This window comes from Rhinopithecus bieti, unplaced genomic scaffold, assembly GCF_001698545.2.
Source record: "Rhinopithecus bieti isolate Rb0 unplaced genomic scaffold, ASM169854v2 scaffold_64120, whole genome shotgun sequence".
NCBI classification, from domain to species: domain Eukaryota; kingdom Metazoa; phylum Chordata; class Mammalia; order Primates; family Cercopithecidae; genus Rhinopithecus; species Rhinopithecus bieti.
In genome coordinates, this window is record NW_016824553.1 from 832144 (window position 1) to 856737 (window position 24594).

A 24594-nucleotide genomic window follows, 5' to 3' on the forward strand; every position below is an offset into this window, starting at 1 on the left:
TTTTTTTTGAGACGGGGTCTCGCTCTGTCGCCCAGGCTGGAGTGCAGTGGCGCGATCTCGGCTCACTGCAAGCTCCGCCCCCCGGGTTCACGCCATTCTCCTGCCTCAGGCTCCTGAGTAGCTGGGACTACAGGCACCCGCCACCGCGCCCGGCTAATTTTTTGTATTTTTAGTAGAGACGGGGTTTCACCATGGTCTCGATCTCCTGACCTTGTGATCCGCCCGTCTCGGCCTCCCAAAGTGCTGGGATTACAGGCGTGAGCCACCACGCCCGGCCTGTAAACCAGTTCTGTATCCCATCTTCTTTGAGCAAACCAAGCCGGGATACACTCCAAATGTAAGGTTCTGTAGCTAATTTTATCAATGACTGGACAATTTTCTTCTCTTACCATCCACAGAATGTTTGCATCAAGACTCAGTTGTTTAATCATGCACTTAACTACAGAAGAGAAAGGGGATCTTGGATGTCTAACTAAACCCAAACTCAAATCTACCAGAAGTACCTGTTAGTACATTAGTCTGTTCACTGTGTCTAAGTTCACAAATGACTGGGCTTGTATAATTATTTCTAATTCAGCTCCCCAATCCAAATCACAGAACTTTTTCTGCTAAGGTGCTAGGATCTACCCCTTAGTCTTCCACTGAAAAATAACTTGCCAGAGCTACCTAATTTCTGCCCATCAAATTCTCCATCTGACGTGCTGCCTTTTATAAGTGTTATACCATCACCCCAATCCTGGAGCCAGCTACTGAGAACAGCTTCTGAAAATTTCTCCTGTTTCAACACAGCAATTCTCAGAACCGCGAATAACTTTCACAACACTGCTCCTCAGTCAGTGTCTGCAGCCCAACACCCCAATGTTAGAGCCGGCAGCCCTGCTGGGTGCTGAAGTATCTAACACACCCATCTCTGTTGGGCCACACTGCAATACCTGTTAGGCTGAGGACACTAAATCAAGATATGGTTTCAAAGAGGTGCTTTTTTGTTGCTACTTCTGCCCTGAAGACCAAGAGTAAGGAAATATTCTCTTACAGCCTGATTTATGTGTATTTAGAAAACTGTCTTTGTAGGGGAATACAGTAACATCCAGATTGCTGAGCAATGATGTGTTAAACATTCAAAATGGAATCAACTGTAGAGTCAAGCATTAATTAACAAGAACTTACAAGCTTGCATTATTTGACCCTTCTCCTGAACTTTATTTTGGCATTATACATGGAAAATTATCAGACTATCCAAGGACTTGATATCCTATTTCCTTGTATGTGTACCGCTGATGATACTGTCCACGGCACTACCATGCTTTTTAGGATGAGCCACTGGAGAAAGTATCCTCATCTCTGACTACCAAGAAAAATCATTCTTCTGAGTTACCAGCTGACTGTACCCCACGGCACTGGCTGTCTTTAGTGGCAAGCTCTCTGTACTGACTACAATGATTTCAGGGCAAATTACGACTAACTCTAACCAGAGTACTGGACTGCACTGCACATACTTTGAGAATTATATTAAGCTTTATTTTGTGTTTCATATCCTTATTTTGCTACTCTCTGATTTATTTATCCTATTTTATTTCACGTATTGCATAAGCAGCCCCACGTCCTTTTCAGAGCAATGGGAAGTATAGCTAAGATGTAAGTATACTGAAACACTATTCTGGACACGGTGTCATGCTAAGCTCTGAGGACACAAAACTGGATAGAGCCATCTCTGCTACAAGAGAGGGACATTCACACGGACATCTAAAGCATAAAGCAGTGCACATGTCACATCAACAGTCCAATGTGCTATTATTTCGAGGGGGAGATGCTACCATTCCAATGTGATTGAGAAAACTTTTGAGCTGGGTGTTGAGAGATAAACAGGTATTTCACAGGTAGAAAAAAGAAGGACTGTGTCTAAGAAGAGAAGACAGAAAAACTAGGAAGGTAGAGTGAAGCAAATTTACGCAATGGTGAGCTCCAGCTGAGATGACACACACAGCAGGGTCAAGAGTCGTGGAGCCGAGACAGCAGCCCTGTAGCAGATGGCCTTCACCATTACCATCCACAGATCCTTGCTGGGTAAGAGGCTAGGCCTGAAACCGCAGAGCATAAAACTGTAATGAGGCGTGAGCTTCGCTCTCAAGGGCTGTACAACCTATGGTGCAGTGACAGGAAGCACAGGAAGTTATAAACACATGTACACTTGTGATGAGAGTTTTACAAATAGGGTTTAGGATGGAAGAGTTAAGGTCAGCTCTTTCTAGAAGGGAGGATTTGAGCTGGCCTTAAAAGCAGGACTAAGACAAACAGAAGGTAAGAATGACTGTGTTACAAATAGAGACATTAGCCAGGGTTTTGGGGTGGGGGAATGATATTATAATAGTTTCACTGGACGACGGGGTTCATGAAAATGTGGGCTAATTAGAGGATTTTGATTTAGTATAATACATGATTTATATTGTCACAAGGAAGGGCTTTATTCTGCTTTGTTTAAAACAAAGGATGAAAAGAACGTAGAGTAAAATTATAAACGTATTAAGTGGTATTTCTGAAAGATGAAACTGCTAATTATCATGAGGGATGAATGGGAATGGGAGAGGTGTGGGGCCATTTGGGAAGAGAAGTGCCAGACGAAGCCCAGATTCAGATGGTAGCCTTGGGACTGGAGAGAAAATGCACAGAAAACAGTAAGAGCCAAGGGAGGAGGAATTCCCATGCTCCACTGACTCATCCCAGAAGACAGAGGAGGAGACAGCTCGCTATCGAAGACAGGCCGGCTGCTTACTGCTTTGAGAAGGATTCTGAGGCCACATCCAGACCCTGTGGGAAATTATACCCTATTAGATTACTAATGCTTACGATGAACAAAGCATGAGGGCAGGGTGACTCATGCTACACAGCTGCCACCTCTGTGCTAAGGAATGGAAGAAGAGGTGAGTTTCAAATGGACATGCAACGTAGGCACTAAACTAGGCAGATGAGGTCATGGAGATGTGACAAAGACAAAGGCAAGGCATTCTAATTCAGAATTCTTGACATCACGTCTACTACAGGAATGCCCTAAATGCTTGCTGAATAAATGAAACGACGATTTTGGTTTGATCTGCAAAATTTGTTTGCCCTTTGAGTTGAAACACTGACTACATCATGCAGCTAAAAATACTCCTCAATTTGGGATTATGTTTCAATAAACCCATCATATACTGAATGTGTGTGTGTGTTTTTTTTTTTTTGAGACAGTCTCATTCTGTCACACAGGCTGGAGTACAGCAGTGCAATCTTGGCTCACTGCAACCTCTGCTTTCCAGGTTCAAATGATTCTCCTGCCTCAGCCTCTGGAATAGCTGGGATTACAGATGCCCGCCACCACGCCCAGCTAATTTTTGTACTTTTAGTAGAGACGGGGTTTCGCCATGTTGGCCAGGCTGGTCTTGAACTCTTGACCTCAGGTGATCTGCCCGCCTTGGCCTCCCAAAATTCTGGGATTACAGGTGTGAGCCACTGCGTCCGGACCTGAATGTGTGACAATATTTTCAATGTACGATAGAGTATCATAAATGCCTATTGCTTTTATGCCATTTTAAAGTCAAAAAAGTCATTAAGGTGAGCCATTCGAAGTAGGAGACTGTAGTTGCTTTGGTCAACTAAGAAAAATTAAGAGCCTAGCACAGGGCGAGGCACACACTGTGGGCATTCAATTTTTTTTAAAATGACCACATGAAGGAATGGTCTCTGCTTTCAAGATGCTCCCCTTCAAGCCTCACTACATGGATGGGGGCCATCGCTTTCTATATTTTAATATAGATTATTTTTCGATACATTCCCAACCTGTTCCTGGGCCAGCAATCATGCATGGGGTCACCTGCCTATTAAACAAGCCATTTCTCCTATTCCTTGCTCAGCTTGAAACCAGTTTTAAATCCCATCCTTGAATATTTGTGTGCAAAGTTCCCGAAGTCCTCCTGGCGCCCCAGTGCAATAGGCTGATTGCCTCACATATCAGTTGAGCACAAATGCCCTTGCTCATGAGGCTCTCTGAAGACTGGAGAGAACACTTCCAAACAGAGCGGAATCCTGACGGACAGTCCCCGCCCGCCGACTCCCAGGTTCGGAGGGCTCTCCCTTCAGTTTCACTTCACTGAGGGCTGCCAGCTTTTAGGTGGCGAGAGGGAGATGCCATGAGGGAAATTCTCTTTGAGCCAGTTTTCCAGAAATAGCCTTTAATTTTTAAATTGGTTTTAACTAGGAAAAAAAATGCCTTAAGAAAAATTCATAAGTAGGTTCTAAAACAACGAATACAAAAAATATTTGACTTACATGATAAACTGGAAACCTCTAAGAATTTCAGTCTAGGCCAGATATTAGCAGTAAAACCGGTTTTCTAACCAAATTAGTGGTATAAAAGGACTAGCCAGACAAAAAACTGTTTTTGGCCTCTCAAAGGAGTTTATTTCATCAATAACAGCTTCAGTGTAACACATACAGTGTTCTAGTCCAGAGAAAGACACAGGACTGATATCACACTTTTTTGCACTTAAAAAAATCACTTAGGTAGTGCCTTCTACAGCATTTAATATGCTAATTATAAATGATTCTCGTACACTATGATTCAACTTAATTAGGCAAAAAATTTTTAAACTTTAAAAATTGTGTTCTCAAGGTAATTAAATCCCACTTAAAATCATGTACAGTAATATTAACTTTTACTAACCTTTTTTTCTCCTGATTTTTCATAATCAGTGGGGTTTTGAAAATAATTATGGTTTGGGTTATAATCTGTCTTCTACATTTACCGCATAAATGATAAAAACTAAAACCTATTTAAAAGTATTTGTTTTTTAGCAGCTGTGTTTCCTTCTTACAATAAGTAATCAAGCACCTACTGTGTGCCAGGCTATGGCCTGGGCACCCACGCTCCCTCTGAGCTTCAATTCTGTGGGCTTTCCCAGAGATGGTGAATGGAGGTAGCAAGCGTGAGCCCAGAGCAGGGAAGGGCACGAGGAAGCCACACACCAGTCAGACAACATTCCAACAGGAGGAGCCAATGGCAAGTTTACAAACAAGAATAAAACTGGATTTTAGGCAACACTCCTTTTGCAGAAAATTGGAAAAGTATTTGCTTTCCTGAACATTTTACTTCATAAGCACAACAATTAAAAAACCCAGAGTTTCATGAGTTCAGTGTAGAAACAGTTCTTATGTAAACAATAAATAGAATCAGTAACTTACTATAAAAACTAATATTTGACTTCTGCGAGTGAAGGTGGATGCAACGTGGGTTTACTGAGCTATAACTCTTCTTCATGGGGGAAATCTTGTTTTGGTTCTTAAATTCAGGTTAATAAGTGGCTTAGATCTAAGTAGTACAAGCATTGTTTAAAAGCTTGATTTCTCATAAAATGTAACTGCTGGTAAAGACAGTTTATTTGTGTTGTCATTGCTGACAGATGAAGCTCCCTCAAATAGAGAAATGATTTTACATAGAAGGTATATACTTTTGCTTTAACTGGTTGAGTTAGGTAAATGTCAGATTCAAGACTCCCATTAACAAAGTCGATCGGACAGCATTTATTCAGTGCCCAGAATATCAGGCAGCTGATTGTGTCCAAGAAAGAAAACAATGGGACATAAGAATCACAGTTGATTTTTTCTCCAATTTAGAACCTTACTTTGGTTTGGAAAAGATGAACATTAGAATTAATATCCCATCTTTCCTATAAAACTGAAAAGTAATTTATAATGCCCTTTTTTTTTTTTTTTCCTTTTTTCCTTTTAAAGGAGACAGGGTCTCACTAGATTGCCCTAGCTGGTCCCGAACCCCTGGGCTCAAGTGACCCTCCTGACTCAGGCTTCTGAGTAGCTGGGACTATAGGTACACACCACTACACCCAGCTATCATGTTTATTTTAAATCTAACTATATTCACATAGAACATGAGTTCCCTAAGGCCAATCTCATACCTAGTATATAGAAATTTACATGAAAAAAACAAAAACTGCTTCGTTAATCTATCTGATGAAACAACAGACTTCCCACTTAATTCATTTCAAGGAAAGTCAAGTAATTTACTTGGCTCTGCTGCCCATATAGGTAAATTGAGTTCTGAATCAACAACTGGGAAGGCATCTTCTATTACTGAAAAAATGTCTTCACCAAATTGGCCCCTTCTGAATCGGGGGTGAGGGGTGTGTGTGTGTGTGTGTGTGTGTGTGTGTGTGTGAATCAGGCCCTTTAAAGGAACATTTAGCTTGGAAATAAAGTCATAAAACTGAAGGGTAATTTTAAATGAGTTTTTTAAATTAAAAAAAATTGCGTGTACTCATAAGAACATGCAGCAGTCATCACTGCTGAGCAATTAGTGCCCTGATTTGAGCACTTTACATGTATTATTTATTCACAAATATCCTATGAGAGAGGCATTATCACTCTATTTAAAAAAAATAAAAATAAAATAAAATGACAGAGACAGAAGTAACTCGCCAAGTGTCAGACAGCCGTCAATGGTGGAGCTGAGATCTGAGCGCAGGCAGCCTGGCCAGGCTCTGGAATCACCACACGGTAAAGACACTGTATGTGCCGACACTGAGGACTCCATACTTAAGTTTTTACTAAAACCTAGAGATCTTTTTCACAAAATCCACGGCTAAGCCAGTTCCCTCCCATATTGTGGGCATAAAATTGTTCTTTAAAACCTAAAGGAAAGCTTTATACTAAACCCTTTAATAATTCCTAGAGGCGGCTGAGTGCCAGCAGGAACTCCAATATTAAACATGGAAACAGAAAAGGAAGGATTAAAAAACACTATTTTTGATAATGCTATCAAAAATAATTAATCATTATGCACAATAAAGTCAAAACAAGAGAAGCTTTCTGCATTCAGACGTAAGAACCATGTGTTTTAGCAGCTTTTCTTCTCGGCCAGGTGTGATGACTCATGCCTGTAATTCCAGCACTTTGGGAGGCCAAGGCGGGCAAATCACCAGAGGTCTGCAGTTCGAGACCAGACTGGCCAACATGGTAAAACCCCGTCTCTACTAAAAAAACAAAAATCATCCAGGCATGGTGGCAGGCGACTATTATCCAGGCATGGTGGCAGGCGACTATTATCCAGGCATGGTGGCAGCTACTCGGGAGGCTGAGGCAGGAGAATGGCGTGAACCCAGGAGGCGGAGCTTGCAGCAAGCCGAGATGGCGCCACTGCACTCCAGCCTGGGCGACAGAGCCAGACTCTGCCTCAAAGAAAAAAATAAAGCCAAAGCAAGGTTCTCAGAGTTCTAATGAAAATGTTACCACTTAGATTTGGAAGTAGAGATGCATAACACATGCTTGCAATTCACATGTGGAAATAATCAGCATGACTGATTGTCAGTGAAATCTTACTTACATTTAAAGCGGCTTCTCCACACTTTTCAATGGCTGCAAGACCCTGATTATGAATGTGTGTCTCCAACAGTTTTTTCAATTCTCCTAGGCCATCCTGGATTCTAGATACAAGATTATACATGCGTCCCAAATCTGAAAGAGGAAGAAACCCCTTTTATGCACTGAAACAAACTTTGCATATCCATTCTACTAATTATGTATTTATACTGAGATGAAAAATACTCTGCAATAACCATGTTTTTAGACTTTAATAACCAATAGCATTTAATTATAACCAAATATTCTCTATTTGGTATACGTATATTTTGCTAAAAGTAACAATGAAATTATGCTATTGTAAGTTTATTTTCCTCCTTACTATGAGAAACCACTAACATAAGAAAAAGCAAATATATATATATATATATACTACGTAGTAGTAGCCGGTAGGCTTACCTTGAGGTAGTCGAGGGCGGCTAGGGTACCGGGTATCCTCAGTATATATATATCAGAAACAACTCTAATGCTTCCTAAAATTCTCAAGATTGAAATAGTATTTATGCCTGACACATAACAGGCACTCAAATATTTGTTTAAAAATAATGAATATATTTAAGGAGAATATGGATTTCTATCTCAACTATAAAAACAAATGAGTTAAGAAAAGGTCTCCCAAATTCTTCATTTAAGACATGTATATAGCATACGGTTACTTTGTGAGGACCACAGAAGAAAAACCCAAACTTCAGTCTTTTACTGAGCTCCTAACATGCCCCAGGTAAAACATGGCAGTGGTTAAGGGAAATATAAGATGACGGTCTCCTCATTTTAGAGAATTTTTAAAGGAAGAACAGTCAATAAAAATCTTAGGGTAGCATCATTTAAAGCTAAAGTGTATGCAGCAAGTCATACTCTAAATACACTCTTCCCTCAAGTCAAACCAACATGCTCTGCAGAAGTCTGAAATCGGTACATAACGATGTACAAACACATGCATCTTTTTAAGAATGACTGACATGGGCAAGTAATGCCGTTGACTTGAGAGTCTAGAATCTCAAGCAATGTCAAAACAGCAGATAATAATAAACACCTACGTTTTATGAGTCTTGTGGCTCACCTTCATTTTTGTCAGCATCCAATAAATTCTGAAATTCTGTGTGGAAAATTTCCAAGTGTTTTTCAATGAGGACTTGTTCACATTTCCTTGCTAATTCATCTTGTGTGCTTTCATGAAGGTAAACCTGAACTCTTCGTTGTTCCTCAAGCAGACGAGCCTCTGCCTGCAGAAAATGAATTCAAGTGAATGGTTTTGATTCATTGGTAAAGAACTGTTACAATTCTTTAATATGTAAATTAAAGGAAATTGAATAATGGCAAATTAAATTCACATGCCAGCTCTAATAAACTACGATTAAGAAAATAAGGGAGGGCTGGGCATGATGGCTCACACCTGAAATCCCAGCATTTTGGGTAGCTGAGGCAGGAGGATTGCTTGAGGCCAGGATTTTGAGACCAGCCTGGGCAACACAGTGCGACCCTGTCTCTAAAAAAAAAAATTAGCCAGGTGTGGCATGCACCTGTAGTCCTTCCTAGCTACTCAGGAGGCTGAGGCAGGAGGATGGCTTGAGCCTAGGAGTTAAAGGATATAGTGAGCTATGATCGTGCTGCTGCATTTCAGCCTGGGCAACAGAGCAAGACTCTGTCTCTCAAAAAACAGAAAGAAAGAAAAAGGAAAAAGTTCTTTGATTTTACAGTAAACAACCATATTTAAACAGCCACTGATGTCTGCCATTTTCTCTGCAATATGTATTTCCATTTCAAACTTCCTTTTTAAGTGCCCTAACAACATCATCATTATTAACAGTTCAAATGTTTTACATCCATTTGAACCCTCAGAGAGTGGTATTTTATCTTTTTGAGGTAATGTCTCTGCCACTCTAAGAAATGAATGCATCTTCTGTGCAGATACTAAGATGTGCTACTTTAGATTAAAAACTACTTGAAGCCAAGAGTCACACAAATATAAGCCCTGAAGTGATTACATGGAAATCATTATCAGAAATCAGACTTTTCAAAAATTTAAAGAGAAACTACTAAATTATCAAAGCAAGGAAGAAATTTCAATAAATTTTTCAGGTGATCTGAATAAAGAGAATTATATTTTGAATTATAAAAATGCCAATACTCTCCAAAATGATTTTTTTAAAAAAATATATTATTTTCAGAGACAGGATCTTGGCCCTGTCTCCCAGGCTGGAGTGTAGTGGCATAATCACAGCTCACTGCAGCTTCAAACTCCTGGGCTCAAGTGATCCTCCTGCCTCAGCCTCCTCTGTAGCTGGGACTGCAGGTGCAAGCCGCCACACCCGGCTAACTTTTTAATTTTTTCTAGAGACAAGGTCTTACTATGTTGCTCAGGCTGGTCTCAAACTCCTGGCTTCAAGCAATTCTCCTGCCTCGGCTTCCCAAAGTTCTGGGATTATAGGCTGTCCAGCTACCGTGCCTTGCCCAGATTTTCAAATTCAGTATAATTTTGGAGAAATCTGGAAAAATTCAACTGGTAATGAATCAATACTCAAGAGCCAAGAAAACATAAAATGAAAAAATGATTGGGTGGGACTTGTACTATCAAGAACTAATAATAATGGGACACTTGTTTAAACCACCTAAGTCAGAACCTTATTACACATTCTAAATAGCTAAATGTGAAAAATAAACTTGGAAAATATCTGTAGTACGTATCAAAAGGTCAATATTCTTAATATACAATGATCTCCAGCAAAGCAGTGAGTACCTCCAAATAAAAACACGAGGAAGAGAAGACAACTCATAAGTGAAGAAATAGAAAAAAGCTTGAAGTTATTGCATTTCCAATGAGAGTTATTGTATGTTCAGTTAATGAAATATCATTACCCACTAAAATAAACACCAACTACTAATAACAAATCATTAGTGAACAAGACACAAAAAACCTATACCATGATTCCAATGTGGTTTATATAATCAGCAACAGTGCCCCAGGCTTGTAGGTTTATGTTATTTATATTTTCCAAAAAGTCTACAGTTAATGTGTAATTTCGTTTTTCTGATTACAAAGCTATTTTAAAACAATAAATGCTGCTTCATATCTAATGTTCCACTAACACTGATAATTCAAGAACCTAAAGCTGGTGGAATATGGAACATGCAAACCAAACAGCACCCCTTTTTCTGTTTTAAGTTAAAACTCTTTCTTGGAAGAACATAATCGATTATCTCAGGCAGCAAAACATACTTTTACCCCTTCCCAGATGAAAGATGAGGCTTTGATGCCATTGCTGATTCATCCTCTGAGAGGCAAAGCTCTCTACCTCTTAGTCTACAGACCCTTCCTGCAGGGGCTGAGGGGCACGAAGAGTGAACAGGTACCTAGGTGATTACAGAAACATTCATGGCCGAGGGGCCTCAACACTAGCTTATTTTATATACTGGCAAAGAAACCAAGGTTGTAGGTATTGTCATCAGGTTTCAGAAAGGACAGTCATTTAGGTTCTCTATTGATTCCAAGTCAAATAGGCTCCTGATCATCACTGTACTTGGCAGACTGTTACATTAGAACACCAAGGTCAAATTCAAATGACTAAATAAAATACGCAATTAAAGATGGCCTTTATTACTTCAACGAGGATTTGTTCTCAGTAAAAACAAAAGGAAAATAAAAACCAAAAAAGACAAGCACATTAATGAAGTATGGTATTTTTTTAAAGTTTTTAAAAATTGACATTAGAAATCTAGTCATACAGAGATTCTGTAGCTCAGATCAGTCTCAATCGTATGAGACAGTCAAATCTTTCAGAAACACTAACATGGTTCACTCTTCAAAGCCATCCTTGGAAAGACAAGCCAAATATTCCAGATGTTTCCTCTAAAACACTCCTAATAGAGAAAAGTGAACACAAACCCAGGGAATCTGAACTGCTCTCAACTGGCTAGAATTTGCACAGTATTTCTTGAAGGGTCATGTTTTATCTCAATGTTGTTATATTTCCTGATAGAATGTTTGTTGTAATGTAAACATAATTGTTCCCTAAGTTATTAAGTACGATTTGCCACCCTTTATCCTGTGGTTTTGCATCCTCCCAGGCATACACTGGAGGTTTTGTGGGATATATATTTGTAACACCAAATACATTAGCCTTGCTCTTTGCCACACACCATTCTTAGCACCTTTTAACAAATAAATACCTCATGTGAAAATTTGTAAATATAAAGCTCACTTAATCCGCACTATTACCTATTATTATTATTCACATTTTACAGATAAGGAAATTGAAGAACAGAAGCATTAAGGTCAGCCCCCTAATAAATGGTAGGGTGGGGATTTAAAACTAGACTCATAGCACAGTTTGAGATGCAAGGCTATAGGATGAGAGCAGAATTACATGGTCAAATTCCAATCTTATGCTTATAGACTCTCCGCATTATCAACTTTCAGAATGTGATGGAAGTTGTGTTTGGTGTGATCCAGGTGGATTTGGGCCAAACCTTTAACTCCTCTAGAAATGAATCCCCTGTATGGGAACCAGGATGTAGGAAGCACACTGCTTCCTTGAAGGCAGGGCTCATGCTGGATTGGACACATCCAGGCCATTGGAAATCCTTGCTTCTCAACTGTCTTTGGTGTCAGGCCTGGTTTTCAAAACAGATTGACCTGTTCTGGGAGTGCTTCCGTAGTTCTAGCCTAACACACTGGTTTCCTTGCCCTAGAGCACTACTACGTCATCAGTGTGGACAAAGGAGATGACCACAATCCTCTAATCAACCCATAAAAAGAACAGGCTCGCACCACTGTCATGGATGTGCATCTGGATAAGAGGTCTTTAGGGACATAAAGTTTTAAAAGAATCACCACATACAGCAGAGTTTAATAAGAGAAGTGTTTAGGAATACAACACTGTCATATTAAACAATGAAATAACAGGCAATGCTAACATTCAAAACAGATTATGTTTCAAAAGTTCATTTGTTAGGCAGTTGTTTGAAACTCTAGGTGAGCTGGTTAGGTTCCAGATCAGCATACAAAAGTCAATTTAGCCCACCATTCTACACAAGGAACTATTAATATTCCAAGTATAATACTCTGAATAGTTCCGTTTTCGTTAAATTTTGAGATAGCAGAAATTTGTCAAGGACTTTCAACTTCAAACTTCTAAGCCCATTTATAACCACTATCTCCTATAGGAAAACACATTCAGGTCACCACAAACAAACCAGACAGAACTTTCTCTATGAGGTTAGAGCAGAGCTGTTGCTTTTAATTGACTTTCTATCTCAGCTTATGGAAAAGAGATTCCGCAGTCCATTCATGCTCCAAGTGAACAGGGAATAAAGGGCAAGCAGGTGTCAGGCTTGCAAAGATCCAGACTCCTGGAGATCTCCGAGTACAAGGGTCCTCAAATGCTGGGCTGTGGGCCAGTATGGCTCTGTGGCCTGTTAGGAACTGGGCCGCATAACAGGAGGTGACCAGCAGACGAGTGAGTATTACCACCTGAGCTCTGCCTCCTGTCAGATCAGGGGCAGCATTAGATTCTCATAGGAGCTCGAACCCTATTGTGAACTATGCATGTGAGGGATCTACGTTGCGCACTCCTTTGATCTGAGGTGGAACAGTTTCATCCCCAAATCATCCCCCTTCTTCCCCCCACCGCCGTCCATGATGCCAAAAGGGTTGGGGACCACTGTACTAGTATAGCTAGGTCAAGCATCAGCAAACCGTAGCCTGTAGGCCAAATTCGGCCTGCCTGCCTTTTTCTGTAAATAAAGCTTTATTGGAACCCGGCCACACTCACTGGTGTACATATCCCACTGGCTGCTCTGTGCTGCAAGAGCAGAGTTGAACAGCTGCAAAAGAGATCACATAGCTCACAAAGCCGAAAGTATTTCCTATCTAGCCCTTTACAAGATAAGTTTGCTGACTCCAGACCTATGTCATTCCTTAGAGTCTAAATCCAGGATGTCTATATTTCTCTTCTTTTTTTTTTGAGACGGAGTCTCGCTCTGTCATCCAGGCTGGAGGGCAGTGGCACAATCTCGGCTCACTGCAACCTCCGCCTCCCAGGTTCAAGTGATTCACCTGCCTCAGCCTCCTGAATAGCTGGGACTACAGGTTTGTGCCACCACGCCCGGCTAAATTTTTTTGTATTTTTAGTAGAAACGGGGTTTCACCACGTTGGTCAGGCTGGTCTCAAACTCCTGACCTCAGGTGATCCACCTGCCTCGGCCTCCCAAAGTGCTGGGATTACAGGCGTGAGCCACTGCGCCCAGCCAGGATATCTGTATTTCTAAGAAAGAGAACAAAGAGTAGTAATTCTACTAGATCTTTATTATCAGCGGGCCATGGTTACTCACATCTGTAATCCCAGCAATTTGGGAGGCCCAGGTGGCAGGATCACTTGAGCCCAAGAGTTTGAGACCAACCTGGGCAACCTATCTCTACAAAAATAAAACAATTAGCTGAGTGTGGTGGCTCATGCCTCTAATCCCATTACTTCTGGAGGCTGAAGTGGGACGATAGCCATCCTCTCATATTAGAATTTAAATCCTAGTTTCAGAAGAACCTTTCATCTAATATAATCCTGAAAGCCATGTAACAGATTCTTAGGGGTATTTTAGAAGCAAAAAAGGAAAAGCTTAAAGTTTGCAAATCTGAGAATATTTGTTTCTTAAAATTTTCTCATTGACGTGACTGTTATGCCCATTATATATAAATCCATATTCTAGGATAAACAGTTTAAAAAGTCATGTAGCTATTATGGTTATATCCTTAGAACAGCAAGGAGAACTCTTAGTAATGATTACCAAATTAATTTATAGAAGCTCCTTGGAGAATTAGGAGAAGCACTTGCACCTGATGAAGACACTACAGAAAAACAATGCCCAACAAATGACTTGTAAAGAAAGCTGTATATGCTAAAAAGAACTCACTTGAGTAGCAATGACTTTAACTTAAGTCTACTTAAAGTACTATATTTAAGCTTACCTTTTTCATATATTCAGTAACTGGGTTCTGCTGCAAGAATTCAGTACTCTCTCTGGTATAAAATCTCTCTGTGTCAGCCAAAAATTGAGATTCAAAGGATTCTTTATACACTGTTAACGTAGGGCCCTTTGCAAATGCATCATCTTCATTCAGCCCCAATTCCACTAGAAATGAATATGAGCTATATTTCAATTACCCTATTTTTTTGGTTATATTTCACAGAATATACTTAGGTGTAGCATTCAGTTTAAGTTATGTTTAAAAGGTAAATGTGAAATGGCAGGACATAAGTAACTCTTACTCACTAGTATTAAAGTACACTCTTTCAATAAAATAAAAAAGGAAAAAAATCCAAGATGTATAAATAGCAAGTAATTCTGACCCATGGCCAGGTATGCTTCAAAATTATGATGAAGTTCCTTTAGAGAACTTTTATATTTCCAAAAGCGATAAAATAACTAATGTTAAATTTGCAAAGAAATACAATGCTACCCAAGTTTTTAAGACATTGTATTACTTTATCAGTTTCTCAATCTCAATTTTTCAAGCTGATATAGATTTCTGGTTATCATTGAGCTCACACTCTAACATGTCCAGTAATCCACTACGAGACCAGAAAAGAAAATAATTAAAATGTCTATTTCATCAAAATTTCCTTAAGGCACACGGATCAAACAGCTTTTATGTTGGATAAAACAAAGTCACACTGACTTAAAAGAAAGAGAAGTACCTTCGTAAATGCTAACAATGTCCTTTATAATATGAAAATATTTTAAAGTGAAATCTGTTAGAGCATTGTCATAATTGCCATTTGATGTGGAAACTTTGAATAAACTAAAGGGAAATTATTTACCGTAAGACTGTACAACTCCACTAATCAATCTTGTATTGATGGTTTCACCATTCCTTTCCTTTTCAATCAGCTTTAAAACAGCATTTGTTACCTTTAGAAAGGATGTAGAAAAACATTACATAGGTTATAGAATATGATATATATTACTACATATCCCTTAAACATTCACAGCCATTAAAGAATGTAAGATGGGATAATGCAAAGGAGTGAGCAGACAAAGGCTAAGCAACGAAACTGTGGAGGGATTTTAAAAGGAACACGCACACGCTCACACCAGTAGGTACCTGTTTATTCAGTGGCCTGAACAGACAGTCTCGCCAAGTCACCAATGCAAGCTGGAGAAAAAAAAGTACAAAATGTCTATACTTTTACTATGTTTTTCCAAGACTGAAGTCATAGGAAATCATCTAAATCTCAAGTTACTTCATCACAATTTCTAGATTACAAGTTGGTCAAAATCTGCTATCATGACGAAATCAGAAAGCCACTCTCGAGAGCCAACAGCGTCAAGAGGTATCCAAGCACAGACATTTGTCAGCTCAACTTCTTTCTGTATATTTTCTTTAACTGTTGTTGAAAACAGTATAGGAAAAGTTTAAAAACCGTCATGATTTTTAGGAGTCTGTGATGTTACTGTAGGGTACACATTTAGGTCAAGCAGGTTTCCAAAAGGAAATGAACCAATATCATCCTGACTCCTATACTAACAACTTTTGAGTCTCAAGAAAGCATTTATATGTGAAAAAGAAAAGAAATCCCATTAGCTATTCCGCAATACACACATATTTCAAAAAGGCATGGTATACACATTTTTGTCAGTTAAAAAATAAACAAAATGTTAAAGGGGAAGCACAAAAACCCCAAATCAAACAACTAAACCTAGAAAGTTTTGTTAGAACAAGATTAACTACATAGCAAAGTATCATTATGAAGCAATGAACAATTTTGGTATAGAAACTGGAGCTACACAAACAATAAAAACAAGTCATGCATCCAGGATACATTATGCTTTTCTTTCTTTTCTTTTCTTTTTTTTTTTGAGACGGAGTCTCGCTCTGTCGCCCAGGCTGGAGTGCAGTGGCGCAATCTCAGCTCAGTGCAAGCTCTGCCTCCTGGGTTCACGCCATTCTCCTGCCTCAGCCTCCCGAGTAGCTGGGACTACAGGCGCCCGCAACCTCGCCCGGCTAATATTTTGTATTTTTAATAGAGACGGGGTTTCACTGTGTGAGCCGGGATGGGATGGTCTCAATCTCCTGACCTCGTGATCCGCCCGCCTTGGCCTCCCAAAGTGCTGGGATTACAGGCGTCAGCCACCGCGCCCGGCCCTTTTCTTTTTTTTCTTTAGACAGGCTCTCACTCTGTCACTCAGGGTAGAGTCCAGTGGTAGGATTATGGCTAACTGCACCCTCCACCTCCTGGGCTCAAGCGATCCTCCCACCTCAGCCTCATGTGTGGCTGGGACTATAGGTGCGTCACCATGCCTGGATACACATTTTTGTAGGTCTCATTATGCTGCCCGGGCTGGTCTCCTGTCTCGGTCTCCCAAAGTGCTAGGATTACAAGCATGAGCCACTGCAACTAGCATTATGTTTTTCTTTTAAATTTGTCAAAAGTGAAGCTACAAAGTATTGCTATTATAGCAACATTCTTGGATATGGTGATTAACTCCTTTATGTAGAATCTGACATTTTAACAAAACTAGTTTTAAAGGGCACTGCCTGTGTTGATCTGACACTCTATGAACAGACTGTTCTGGGTCCTCCCTTAATTGCTGTAGAACACTGGTTCTCAAATTGGAGCATGCATCAGAATTGTCTGGAGAGCTTCTGAGTCCTCCCTTAATTGCTCTAGAACACTGGTCCTCAAACTGGAGCATGCATCAGAATTGTCTGGAGAGCTTGGTAAAACATTGCTCGGCCCCATCTCCAGAGTTTCTCTTTAAGTCTAGGATGAGGCCTGAGAATGTGCATTTCTAACAAGTCCCCAGGTGATGCTGACAGAGCAGGTTTGGGGACCTGATACAGTTTGGCTACGCCCCCACCCAAATCTCACCTTGAACTATAGCTCCCATAATTCCCACATGTTGCGGGAGGCACTCAGTGGGAGAGAACTGAATCATAGGGGTGGTTCCCCCACACTGTTCTCATGGTAGTGAATAAGTCTCACGAGATCTGATGGTTTTATAAGCGTTTCTGCTTTCGCTTGGCTCTCATTCTGTCTTGCCTGCCACCATGTAAGATGTGCCTTCTGCCATGATTATGAGGCCTTCCCAGCCATGTGGAACTGTTAAGCCCATTAAACTTTTCTTTATAAATTACCCAGTCTCAGGTAGTTTTTTATCAGAAGTTATGAAAACAGACAAATACAGGACCATACTTTGAAAGCCAATGGACAAAAAAACCCCTTTTGTTGACTGAAGCAACATATATTAATGAGGGTGATTTAGTAATTAAGTCAGGGTCCTCTCCCTGAAGCAGGGTTTCCCAGACTATAAAGCATGGGAGGGCTAATCCTCAGGGCTCGCCCTCAGGTATGGCACCTGATTCGCCTGGGACTGCCAGGACTCAGGACTTTCAATGAGAAAACTCATGCAGTTCCATGCAAATTGTGATGGTAGGGTCAGGTAATTAAAGAAGAAATTTTTAAAAAGCAAATGCAGAAATGGACAAATTGTATTTTAGAACTCCAATTTACCCATTCTTCTACTTTCTTGCTAAAAAATATTTAAGGGACATTTATTGATAAAACAATGAAAATTAGTTTACTACTCTGAAAAAAGCTTAATATTTGCCTAGATTCTCTTACTAAAAGACAATTTATCATTTTTAAAAAACACATTTAAAACAAAACTCTTACTGAATAGATTTCATATATTCCTTTTCGTCCTTCGTCACATTCACGGCGAACCCAATGTCTATTGAGGTAGGCACAAATTCCATTCAGTACTTTGCTTGAAAATCGATAATCTTCCCATTGTTGAGTGTAGAATTTCAGTACACTCTCATCCATCAAATCTTCTCCATCCTAAAAACAAGTTAACTAAAGCTTTAAGATGACTAATTTGTCACATTATAAATTAAAAATAAAAGTTAATAACATCTACTGTATTAAAATACATTGATACATGTGATTTTAGATGGCTTCTTTAAATTATTCTGTATATAAAAACATGCTAATAAACTCACAAGAATATAGTAAAACAATTCTTTCATCTCAAATTAAACAGGAACATTTTCATGGTATTAAATATCCACACTCAAAAAAAAGTACCCTGAACATTTGATATGCAGGTAATTCCTTTTTATTAAGAAATTTACCTCAAAATCATCTGTATTTTTAATATTTTGTTTTAAAAAAAATTTGGCCAGGTACAGTGGCTCACACCTGTAATCCCAGCACTTTGGGAGGCCGAGGTGGGCAGATCACTTGAGGTCAGGAGTTCAAGACCAGCCTGGCCAACATGGTGAAACCCTGTCTCTGCTAAAAATACAAAAGTTAGCCGGCTGTGATGGTGCATGCCTGTAGTCCCAGCTATTCGGGAGGCTGAGGCAGGGGACTCGCTTGAACCCAGGAGACGGAGGCTGCAGTAAGCCAAGATCCTACCACTGCACTCTAGCCTGGGCAACAGAGCAAGACTCTGCCGCCCCTCCTCCCCCCAAAAAAGAAATCAAATCAACATGTCCTACTCAGCAATTCAGACAACGAGGCTAATACTATTCAATTTTTAAATGTATCTTCTTCCTTCTTAAAACCATAAAAACACTTTTTTGTGGTAATCTATAAAAATAATGTGAGTACGATAGTATAACAATACTTCCTCTTTAACAAGCCCTCATAAAGAAAATGTGCATTTACCAAAATTATTTTTATCCAGATTTCCAAAACTCAAGTCACGAATTTTTATTTGAAGGAGACTAACTTGAAATTTTTTCTTAGGGATGAACGGCATCTCCAAAGTAAGCTTTACCCTTTAAAAACATTAATGGCACTGTATGGCAGCACTGCCATTTAGGTGTGTGGAGCAGAGAAGCACGAAAGAGGAAGGTGGGGGCGGAAGGGCTGCAGGAAGGGCTGGGGCGAGCCCACTGGCTTCTCTGAGCCTCAGTGTCTTCAGTGAAAACTAAATGGCTACGACAGACTTGAAGCTTCAACTGTATAAGGTACACGAGTGACCGAAGAAGCCACGTAAAAACCTGATCATCTCTTGACACACATAATTTTTTGTTCATTTAAATTTAAATAATATGAAATGAACTTTAAAATGTAAAGCTAAGCTATTTTGGTTGATGGTACCTGACCTTTTTAAAATGCAAAAATATCACTGATGGCATGGTCATCAACATTATTACTTAGCACAATATACTGTTTCTTACTTTAGTACTAAAGAATAATTAATTAGAACATTCACTTTACAATGTGTTATGAATAAAAAGAACAGTGGCTTCAGCAAGACCTTAGAAACACCATGTGAGGAAGATGAAAATAATACACTAGTCACAACTTGTGGCCAGCCAACTACATACAGTCTGTTAGCGTGATGTTTTAAAGTTTTCAATTAGCTTGTAAAAATAAATTAGGTAAAACAATTTTGCAGCACGCAGAAATTTCTGCACATTGTGTAAATCAAAAATATTTAAAATATATACACAGAAGAGTTCCTGCAAATTTCCCTGGGTTGAGAGTATAGACATCTTTATTCTGTGACAGTGTAGAACCAGATGAAGGACCCACTTGCTCATCTTGTGGCTAGATACAAGGAGTCACACTGCCTTTGCTACAAAGGATGAAGACCAAGGAAGAAAAAGGCGGGAGATGAAGGGGAAAAGACTCCACCACTGCCCAACCAAAGGCTTGGAGTGGGAGGGACCTATGCTAGAAGGAAATGGATATTCACAGTGAAACTCATCCTAGTCACGAGCACAACTTCACAGCAGTTTTGAAATACACGTCATGACCAGGCACTGTGGCTCACACCTGTAATCCCAACACTTTGGGAGACGGAGGCAGGAGGACTGCTTGAGCCCAGGAGTTGGAGACCAGCCTGGGCAACATAAAGAGACCCTGATTCTACAAAAGATTTAAAAATTAGCTGGGAGCTGGGTATGGTGGTACATACCAGTAGTCCTAGCTACTCAGAAGGCTAAAGTGGGAGGATTGTTTGAGCCCAGGAGTTGGAGGCTGCAATGACCTACGATTGGACTACTGCACTCCAGCCTGGGTGACAGAACAAGACCCTGTCTTTAAAAAAAAAAAAAAAAAAAGGGGAAAAGAAAAGAAAAAAAAATACTTCACAACCATGTGTAAAGAGCAAGATCACATTTGAAAAACATGGTTTCCAAGACTGAATAACCTTACAATTATTTATACACCTGATAGGGAACCCCACGTTGGGTTTACAGTAAACGTAGGTAATATGAATACGTATTTGCTTTAAATAAAAAAGTTCATCATTTCTAACAACCAAATCCAAAATGGTTGGTAACTTAAGGAAGGGACTATTATGCTAAAAGGTTATCAAATCTTTCTAATTTAAAAAAACAGAATGAGCTGGGCACAGTGGTAAGCATTTGCAGAGTCTCAGCTACTCAGGAAGTTGAAGTGGAAGGATCACTTGAGCCCAGGAAATCAAAAATCCAGCCTAGGCAACATAGTGAGATCTCCATCTCGAAAAAAAAAAAAACCCAGAATATAGTTTATGATGATTTCATATTCACAGTAGGTAAAAGACTATGCAATAGCAAAACACTGTCACCCACATTAGTGTCTAAAACATAACAGATGACAGTGAAAGATTTAACAAGTTAGAACCACTATTTCACTCCTTTTTAAAATATCCTGTTATGAATACTCAGTGTATATGTGAAACATCTTACCTTAAGAAGATTTGTCAAGTAATTCTTCAAAAATTCCTTAAGTCGTTTATATAATTCCAGGCCAACAAACTGAGCTCCTCCAGGTGTCTGCCCCTTTTTCGACTTAGAAGGAGGAACTCCAGCGCCTCGTGCTTGGTTTGACTGGTGAACACTAGTACAGTAGTTATAAACATGACTTGGAGAGAAGTTAAGGAAACCAACATATATCACAGACGTTAACGGTCATTAACATAAACATATTTTCTTGTATTTCATTACCCATGCATTCCCAATATATCAACCAAAACCTGTTAAAAACTAGAGTGGAACAAAGATCCCATTCACACTATCCATAAAGCTAAAAGGCAACAAGCCCCATTCACAAGGTTCTTGGTAGGCCTTGAGAGCAACACTGCCAAGGTGGAGAAGGGAACATTCCAGGAGGGAGGTTGCCAATAAAAAAATCTGGACCTTTTAGATTGTCTAGTGTGACTGACCTTGTGGAAAACTGTCCCAAAAGGAAAATGCAATCACTGACTCCTGGAAAAGCAAACAGCTAACAACAAGCACTGTCTGTTATGATGCTCAGCTGTAACTTTTTCAGAGGCACACATTCTAAATATTGAAATAACACAAACTTTATTTTAAAATGACTTCGAGAGTCAAGTCCTTGTATTACAATAGTCATAGACGTCTAAAACTTATCAGTCAATGGCAGCAGTGTCCACACACTACTGAGAAATACAGAGATGGATAAACCACAGCAGAGACAGCTGACTGCAAAACAGCTGCCTCTGCAGGGGGAGCGCAGAGAATGAGAAGATGGGGACGGGCAGGGCAGAGAACCATCACGTTCTGCTGTATCCTTTCAATACAACAAGCTTATCTGCGTGTATTATTAATTGACTAAAATGAACGGAGAGATACTTACTCAGAAAGATCAACAAAACCGAACAGAACAATATTCTGGTATAATTAAGAATTTACTATATAAAGATACGTCAAGACAGTGGGTAAAAGATTATCTAATAAATGGCGTGAGGCAAGATATTTCTAAATATTCCATGTTATATTCCAAAATATATTACAAATGGATTAGGATTTAAAATATACAAGCTAAAACAGTAAAACCAAGAATATATATGTGAACACTTATCTGTTCTCAGGTTGGAGTGGCCCTTTCTAAGTAAGGTCATACAAAAAAGTGAATTCAGGCCGGGCGCGGTGGCTCACACCTGTAATCCCAGCACTTTGGGAGGCCGAGATGGGGGGGATCACGAGGTCAGGAGATTGAGACCATCCTGGCTAACACGGTGAAATCCTGTCTGTTTGGGGTCCCTGACTTCCCACAACATGTCTCTACTAAAAACACACAAAAAAATCAGCTGGGCGTGGTGGTGCGCGCCTGTAGTCCCAGCTACTTGGGAGGCTGAGGCAGGAGAATGGCATGAACCCAGGAGGTGGAGGTTGCAGGAAGCCGAGATTGCGCCACTGCACTCCAGCCTGGGCGACAGAGCAAGACTCTGTCTCAAAAAAACAAATAAACAAATTCAAAATTATAGATTAATACGAAATACCTTAAACTAACTATCTTTAATGAATTAAGGTAATTTAAAGCAATAAAAAAAAGAATCTCTATGAAAACATGAACAAAATATACCACAGAAAATCTAAAAGGTAAAATAAATACATACTAATGCTCCCAAATCTAATAAAATACTCAACCAATCTAGGTAGTAATCAAAGAACTGTATTTTAAAACAATGAAAATTTTTATTAATTATTTCAATTGTACAGAGAATCACAGATTACAATAAGCAACTACTGTATACTCATGACCCAGTTTTGACAGATCTTACTGCATTCCCACACTTGTCTCATATTCCACCTATAGCCCCCCTCAACTTTTGAGAAAATAAAATATTACAGGTTATAAGTGAAGCACTATGTCCTCTTCTTTCATCCCACTCCTTCCTCTTACCCTAGCAAACACCACCATGTTTTGGTATATATCATTCCTATGTTTTTATATTTTGCTGGATAAATATATATCCAATACATTTCACATGTCCTACATTTTGTTTTGTTTTTTTGAGATGGAGTTTCACTCTTGTTGCCCAGGCTGGAGTGCAATGGTGTGATCTTGGCTCACTACAACCTCCGCCTCCCGGGTTCAAGCAATTCTCCTGCCTCAGCCTCCCAAGTAGCTGGGATTACAGGCAGGTGCCACCATACCTGGCTAATTTTGTATGTTTAGTAGAGATGAGGCTTCTCCATGTAGGTCAGGCGGGTCTCAAACTCCCAACCTCAGATGATCCGCATGCCTCAGCCTCCCAAAGTGCTGGGATTACAGGCGTGAGCCACCGCGCCTGGCCATGTTTTACATTTTTAAAATACACAAACTATAACATGTACATTTGCTCTGTCATTTGTTTTTGATGGTATTTGACGTAACTACAGCTGTAATATACTGTGTAACACACATTTACAAAACTTTATCAACTCTCTTGGTGGTGGACCTTGATAATGGTCCTTTTGGCAGGTGTCTTTTTTGTGTGTATTTACAAAGCTGCAAAGAATAAAACTAGCAGGTCTCCTTGCATACATGTACAAGTTTCTTGGAGCACATAAATACTAAGTGACAAGAGACGTATATTCTTTTTTTTTTTTTTTTTTGAGACAGAGTCTCACTCTGTCGCCCAGGCTGGAGTGCAGTGATGCGATCTTGGCTCACTGCAACCTCCTGGGTTCAAGCGATTCTCCTACCTCAGCCTCCAGAGTAGCTGGGATTACAGGCACCTGCCACCATTCCCAGCTAATTTTTGTATTTTTAGTAGAGACAGGGTTTCACTGTATTGGCCAGGCTGGTCTTGAACTCCTGACCTCAGGCAATCCACCTGCCTCGACCTCCCAAAATTGCTAGGATTACAGATGTGAGCCACCTTGCCAGGCCCTTTTAAACAATTTTTTGTAGAGATGGGGTCTTGCTATGTTGCCCTGGTTGGTCCAAAACTCCTGGGCTCAAGCAATCCTCCTGCTTCGGCCTCCCAAAGTGGTAGGTTTAACATTATTAAGAGTTGCCAACTTGGTGCTACAAAGCGGCTGTCCAGCACCCTGTAGTGCATGAGTTTTCATTGACTATAACCTTGGCCATGCATTCATACTGTGGTTTATCATGGTTTTAATATCCATTTCTAGGGCATAGGTAGAGTTTTTTTTTTTTTTTTTTTTTTTTTTTTTTTTTTTAAGAGACAGGATCTCACTATGTTGCCCAGGCTAGAGAGCAGTGGCTATTCACAGACATGATCATAGCATGCTACTGCCTCAAACTTTTGGTCTGAAGTGATCTCCCACCTTAGCCTCCTGTGAAGCTGAAAATACAGGCACATGCCACCACATTGGCTTGACTTAGCACAGTTCTTTTAAGGGCCTTAGGATTTTCAGAATGGTAAGTGAACACTCCTTTCAACAAAGTCACCAGCTACATTCACCCCTAAGAGAGTCAGCCTGTCCTCTGAGGCTTT

At 39.9% G+C, this 24594-nt stretch overlaps 1 protein-coding gene across 2 annotated transcripts in view; it reads right to left on the reverse strand.

Annotated features, from left to right (window-relative positions):
- CUL1 (cullin 1) overlaps nucleotides 1–24594 on the reverse strand; it is a 104950-nt gene that overhangs the window by 25325 nt on the left and 55031 nt on the right. For both annotated transcript variants that reach the window (XM_017862405.1, XM_017862404.1), the window contains exons 3-9: nucleotides 21092–21266; nucleotides 18075–18242; nucleotides 15503–15553; nucleotides 15219–15309; nucleotides 14366–14529; nucleotides 8465–8627; nucleotides 7370–7500 (exon numbers count right to left, since the gene is read on the reverse strand). In XM_017862405.1, the coding sequence (XP_017717894.1) occupies nucleotides 7370–7500; nucleotides 8465–8627; nucleotides 14366–14529; nucleotides 15219–15309; nucleotides 15503–15553; nucleotides 18075–18242; nucleotides 21092–21266 (943 nt within the window). The remainder of the gene's footprint in view (nucleotides 1–7369; nucleotides 7501–8464; nucleotides 8628–14365; nucleotides 14530–15218; nucleotides 15310–15502; nucleotides 15554–18074; nucleotides 18243–21091; nucleotides 21267–24594) is intronic.